At 41.1% G+C, this 6174-nt stretch overlaps 2 protein-coding genes across 2 annotated transcripts; one reads left to right on the top strand and one right to left on the bottom strand.

Annotated features, from left to right (window-relative positions):
• The first annotated feature begins 217 nt into the window (after positions 1-217).
• Positions 218-1784, top strand: LOC129412059 (uncharacterized). Its single transcript, XM_055164920.1, has 3 exons — positions 218-370; positions 652-827; positions 1103-1784. Exons 1-3 carry the CDS (start codon positions 241-243, stop codon positions 1691-1693), a joined length of 897 nt encoding a protein of 298 aa, XP_055020895.1. The 5' UTR covers positions 218-240; the 3' UTR covers positions 1694-1784.
• Positions 1785-1889: 105 nt separating this feature from the next.
• LOC129412060 (uncharacterized) lies at positions 1890-3478 on the bottom strand. Its single transcript, XM_055164921.1, has 2 exons — positions 3417-3478; positions 1890-3095 (listed from the first exon to the last, which is right to left on the bottom strand). Exons 1-2 carry the CDS (start codon positions 3465-3467, stop codon positions 2289-2291), a joined length of 858 nt encoding a protein of 285 aa, XP_055020896.1. The 5' UTR covers positions 3468-3478; the 3' UTR covers positions 1890-2288.
• Positions 3479-6174: the final 2696 nt, after the last annotated feature.

The raw sequence follows: 6174 nt of genomic DNA, 5'->3' as shown, positions 1-6174 counted from the left end.
GGGTAAAGAGAACCGATTAATGGATCACGACCAGCTCCCGATCGACATTCGTAGGTCGCAAGAAAATCAAACTTGTTTGAAATCCAGTCGCCTCTCGTGAGGATTTCGCTCTGTTGAAGTTCTTCCACGAGCCGATTAGCCAGAATCTGGCAGACTGTGCATGCACGGACACAGAAGCGGAAGTAGGATATGAAGTTGTGGAGGACGATGGCGGGCCGGCGAGTGTTTTGGACAGTGGACATGGAGGCGCAGCTCATCGAGCTTTGGCAGACTCACCCAAGCCTCTTCGATGTGGCCTCACAAGGCTACCATGACCGCAACAGAAGAGAGAAAAGTTGGGAGGACATTGCCGCTCAGTTGCAGCTGCCAGGTAATGTTTTTGTATAGACTAGCAAAATAGAAATGTAGTTAATTCGTTGTTGTTGTTGGTTTGTGCATGCGTGTGTGTGACAGAAAGAGACAGAGGAGCGAGAGCGATTTTGTGTAATATATTGGCTCCAGTAATTCAGATATCACTACACTACCAAGCTAGAATTAGCCTGCATTGTGTGTGTATATGAGTCAATGAAACCAATAATATTCTTTTTTAGCAAGCAGTACTTGCTAGTAGCAAATAAACAACATAAAGAACATGTTAATTGTATTTTTCAGTGAATGAGGTGAAAACCCGCATGACATCACTGCGCACGCAGTACGGGAAACTTTTGAAACCCAAACCCAGCGGCAGTGGACAAAAACCTCTGACCTCCAAACAGACGTGGATTCTACAGCACTTGGATTTTTTGAAGGCCCATGTCATACACAGGCATACCGAGTCCACACTCAGAGTAAGTCCATAACCACGTTGTTGGAATAAATAAATAAAATATATATAAAATGTATAATAAATATTTATATTTAAGAAAATTAAATGCCACAGTTAATAATAATACATTTTTTTTTAAAGCAGCCCTGAATTCAATGTAAATTATCCTAGTTATTATTATTATTAGATTATATAATATATTGTAGTCTAGATCAAAATCTGACCTAAACAACACTGTTAACAACTTTTTTGTGTAATCACTTTCTCCCTGTCTGCTTCCTGTGCTGTTTCTTACAGCTTGCTACAGAGTCAGAGGACACAGGCCCAATGGAAGAGGGAGATGAGGATCAATCAACTGTGGAAACTGAATCAGATGTCTTTACTTCTTCAGACACCGCCAGTCCGGTTTCTGTGACGCAGGAAGAAGAAAACGCCTCCAACAGTTCAACAGTCACACCGTCCACAGATCAGCCTGTCAAAAGACCCAAAGTGCAGAAAGTGAAGCCAAAATCCACAGAGCACAGCATTGAAATGGCCAAACTGTCCTTGCTTCAGCAGGTCCAGAACACACTTTCTGGATCTAATGCAGATTCTGAGGAGGTATTTGGTCAACAGGTAGCCTCAGAGTTGAGAAACATTAAGGACAGAGCTCTACAGTTGAGGCTCAGAAGAAACATAATGAACATTATTTATGACACACAGGAGGCAGAGCAGGCTGGTCATTCTCAATTTGCAGGTCCACATCCTACACCAGGTCCACAACCTAGGCCTTACACAACTACACCCATGTATCCCATGCACCCTTATCAGGCCCAGCCACCCTCCCAAGACTACCAGGCCCCATCAACCCAGCCAATGTCCTTTCTGAAAATGATAAACTCTGAGTAGCTGGGTACCTTAAAACCAAAATGTCCAACATTAGTATTTGGTCGGCTATTTCTCAGTTAACTTGTTCCTGCACAGGCTGAAAAGCTGTAGTTTCATTGCACCAAGTGCATATAAATTTAGTTTGACACAGTGTGTATGCTAAAGTGACTTTGCCATCTACCTCAATGCTGCAAGGTGGTACAGAATTGTTGGCACATTCTGTGAATCGAAAAAAATATTTTTTTATTTTCACAAAACAAGTCATTGTTGTGATGCCCCACAGAGGTAGATTTATTTATGCTAGTAATTACAAAGGGAATTATTTGTGTTATTTATTTCATACCTCAGTTTTTATACAAAAAGAAAAAATATTTAAGTATGTGTTACCAAGTTAGTGTTTCCAAAAATAAAGAAAAAAAGAACCTTTCTTTACATTTTGTGAATTTTCATTTCAAAATTCTCATAAACCAAAAAAATTCTTCACAGTAAGGAGAAATGAGGTTTGAATCCATCCATAGCCCCGTTGCTGGAAGTCAAAGAGTTCACACACAGTCCTCTGTTATCTCAAACAATAGGGCTACCGATTGATTCACATCAGATTTGTCTTAACTTTGGCCTACACCATGTGTTCTTGCCAAGATACACTTCCTGCAGGTGACACAAAGTACTGGCAAAGGACATCTCGTTGTTTCTTTGCTTCAACTGAAGGGTTCCTAGCTTGGCCCATGGAAACAGACTGAAGCCCTCCCTCCCTTCTCCATGCTCCTTCCATCAACTGATGATTGGCATCTTCGCAGTCTATGTAGCCAGGTGGTACATAGGCATCAGCGCTGTGGTGGCGGAGGAAGTTGTGCAAACAAAGACATGCAAAGAGGATAGTGACAACCTTGTCAGGATCCAGGCAAATTGTTGTTCTGAATACTCTGAATCGATTAGCAAGAATTCCAAAAGCATTTTCTACCACACGCCGTGCTCTTGAAAGACGGTAGTTGTAGATTCTCTGATTTTGGTTGAGATTGCGTAAAGGATATGGTTTCATTAGATCTGCTCGTAGGGGATAAGCTTCATCTCCAACCAACATATATGGCATCATGGCATCAGTGTGTGGCAAGGTATCAGCAGGGGGGAAGCTCAGCATGCCTGTGTCCATCGCATGTTTCAGGTCGGAATGGGCAAATACTCCAGCATCAGACACCCTTCCCTGTGTCCCAGCGCTGGCATACAAGAACTTGTAGTTGGCATCAACTACAGCCATAAGAATAATGGAAAACCTAGATTTGTAGTTGTGAAACATGCTTCCACTCTTGGCAGGGGGTTGAATGAATATGTGTTTCCCATCAATGGCTCCTAAGCAATGTGGAAAGTGCCACTTGTCCGCAAAGTCTTTAGCAACAGCCTTCCACTCAGAGATAGTCGATGGTGTCTGTGGAACACATGCAAAGGTGATACACAAAATTAATCTCAGGTGAATTAATGTTTTCCATTTCTTAACCACCCATTCAAAACTGTCACAGTTCACTTCACCTTTTATTTACACATTTCACAAAGACTGAATGAATACATCCAGAAATCAGAGAAATGTTTCTGTTGAAAATGTATTGCTTAATTAACTGATGGGACATTTTTTAATAATGTTTGAGATAACAGCTATCACCCTGGCTTTGATCTGTTTGACCTGTTGCCCTCAGGGAGGTGCTACAGGGGCATTAGCACAAAGAGAAACAGGCCATGAAGTGAAATTTACCTTCAAGTAATCTTCCCGTAGTACAGAGGTTAGGGCTGTGCATGTTTCCATCACAATCCTGCTCACTGTGTGGTGCTTCCAATTCTATACTGAAAACTTAACGAGTTGAAGGTTTCACCTGCCAAAGTGAAAAGAGTGTCAAAGATGTTGATTTTCTCTTCTTATATACTTTAACTTCTTGGGTTCTTCTTAAAGACAATACAGTAAAGTGTATTTTCCTTGTTGACATGTTTCGGCTGCTTTAAAAAGAACCCAAGAAGTTAAAGGTGAAGAAAGTGTCTTTTAAATACTCTAACATAGATTTTGATAGTTAATGTATGGGGAGGTGGACAAAGATGGATGTTGATAGACTGACAGATTGTGACTGATGGATGGAGGAGAAAAGAATGTAGTAGTAGTAGTAGTATGAAAGTGATTTGACAGATGTGCAGTTAGAGGGTAAGTGCAACTGATATAGAAAAGGGAAGGTATGATGAAGTTACCGGGCTGTATGTAGTTCAGTGGGTGAACTGATCTACAAGCTTAAATAGATAGATGACTTTGCTTCATGTCCACCTCTCTATATTTTAATTGGGAATGTTACTGAAATGTAATTTACATGCACACACTTACCTGTTGCCAAAAATCGAAGGGTAACAGACAACCTCTCCCTGGGACTGATGGCCTTCCTGAGATGAGTATCTCTCTTGAGGATATGTGGAGTTACCCTCTCCAGGAGGTAATTGAAGTCGTGCACAGACATTCGGAGAAGGTCCCGAAAACCCATCATGTCATCTACCTATTAACACATAACACCCCATATGAATACAGCATTATAGATGTGGGATGCTATTGCCCACTGAATAGTCTGTAACTGATTGGTGGTGAAATCTTTTATGACTTAGACATAACACAGAACTGACACTGATACTTAACCAGTATTGTAGACCTGTAATGGACCTGGATGTCACCTTTGAGTAGAACTACCTCCCTCAAAAAATCCTTTTGTAGGTGTTCAAGCCAGCCACTACAATGCTACACTTGTACAAGTTACTTGGCTAGTTTTTACTGTGCTTAAAAATACCAAATCTAACAAGAACAGAGGTGTAATTAACACAGCTCTGTGTGTCTGACATTGATTCAATACTATGATAGCAAACAAAACTAGGTCACTTCTGAAGTTAGTTGTGATTGCCCGGACCATTGATGTCAACAACACAGAACAGTGTTGTTATAAGTTTGGTGAATAACTTGATGCTACTTACCTCCAGTTCCCTCTGAAGAACTGACAATCCATACTGCCCACGTCTGCCCAGCCATTTCTTGGACCAGACTCGTCGCTTCTTCTTTTTGGGCTTGTCTGAGCACAGAATGGCACAAATTGCCAAGGCAGCGCGTCTGTTTTTTCCGTGGCTCAGCATTGTGTCTCCGCCAATAGATCCATGGTCTCCGCACATCTGTGGTTTTCTAATTCCGTGGTTTTCTTCTTCGTGGTTTTCTACTTCCGGAACAACAACTTTGACAACTCCGGTCATTAAGTGAATGTACAGTGTGAGCAGGCAAGTCGCATCCGAGCATCGGTTCGTTCAGTGTGAGAACATGATTCGTGAGCTGTGAACTTTTAAACCCTGCGATTTGGTCGTACAGTTTAAGCTGGGGCTGAGTGACACGACCGAAAATATCGCACAGTGTACGCCCGGCCTTAGACCTGGGTGAGATCAGGTTTAGATCGGGTTTTCAGACCTGGTTTAAACCTGGTTTAGTCCTGGATTAGACCTGCCGGTATTACGACATCCGTCCAGTATATGACATGTCTCTATTTACTCTATTTTTGTTTAGCACTCATGCCTCACAGCAAGAAGGTTGTGGGTTGTTTCTCTTCGTGTCTGGATGAGTTTCCTCCGGTTTCCTCCATCAACACAAAATCTGCTCCAGGTCCATGAACAGTTGATAGTCAAGGACACTTAAACACAATCAATTCAATCATTGTGTCCTTAGGCAAGACACTTCACACACATTGCCTCGTATGAAAGTGGTGTGTGTGTGTGTGTGTGTGTGTATATATATAATATATATATATATATATATATATATATATATATATATATATATATATATATATATATATATATATATATATATATATACTTCACAGTGAATCAAGTGGGTTTTTTCAAGTTCATAACATTTACAGTTTCATTATCTTACTGGTTTTGCAGTGATGTTTAGCCTCTGCACATTCACCGGCTGTAATGAAATATGATCACACTTGTTGAGTGTCAGACTTCGAGTCTGAGACGAGACCGAGATCAAGCTCCAGCAAGACCGAGTCCAAATGTGCTCGAGTCTGAGACGAGACCAAGACTGTAAAAAAGCGGTATCGAGGCTGGTCTCGAGACCAAGACTGGTTTACTACAACTAGGGATGGGCATTCGATGAAATTGTATTAATCGATTGTCGGGAGAATTAACGATCAATTTTCGATTAATCATTAACATATAAACCATAACCACTATAGAGCCACATCAGCCTGTTTGACATTATCATGTGTTTGTGCAAGTCTTAAAGAAACGAAACATAAAACCACATAGCTAATTTGCATAAACTAAGCGGAGAAAAAAAATAAAAATGTTCTTGTGCACTGATGTGGTTCCAGCGTCTGTTGGACTAAAGGACACAACTCAGTGGAATATGAATGTTCTTTCTGTGACAGTGGGATGTTGATGCTGAAGGTGAGTCAGGTCTGTGTGCGTGTCGCGATGTTTTCAAAGATCGTACA

Source organism: Boleophthalmus pectinirostris, unplaced genomic scaffold, assembly GCF_026225935.1.
Source record: "Boleophthalmus pectinirostris isolate CB_2022bp ecotype Guang Dong unplaced genomic scaffold, ASM2622593v1 HiC_scaffold_7, whole genome shotgun sequence".
NCBI lineage: Eukaryota > Metazoa > Chordata > Actinopteri > Gobiiformes > Gobiidae > Boleophthalmus > Boleophthalmus pectinirostris.
This window is presented reverse-complemented; position numbering and strand designations above follow the sequence as displayed.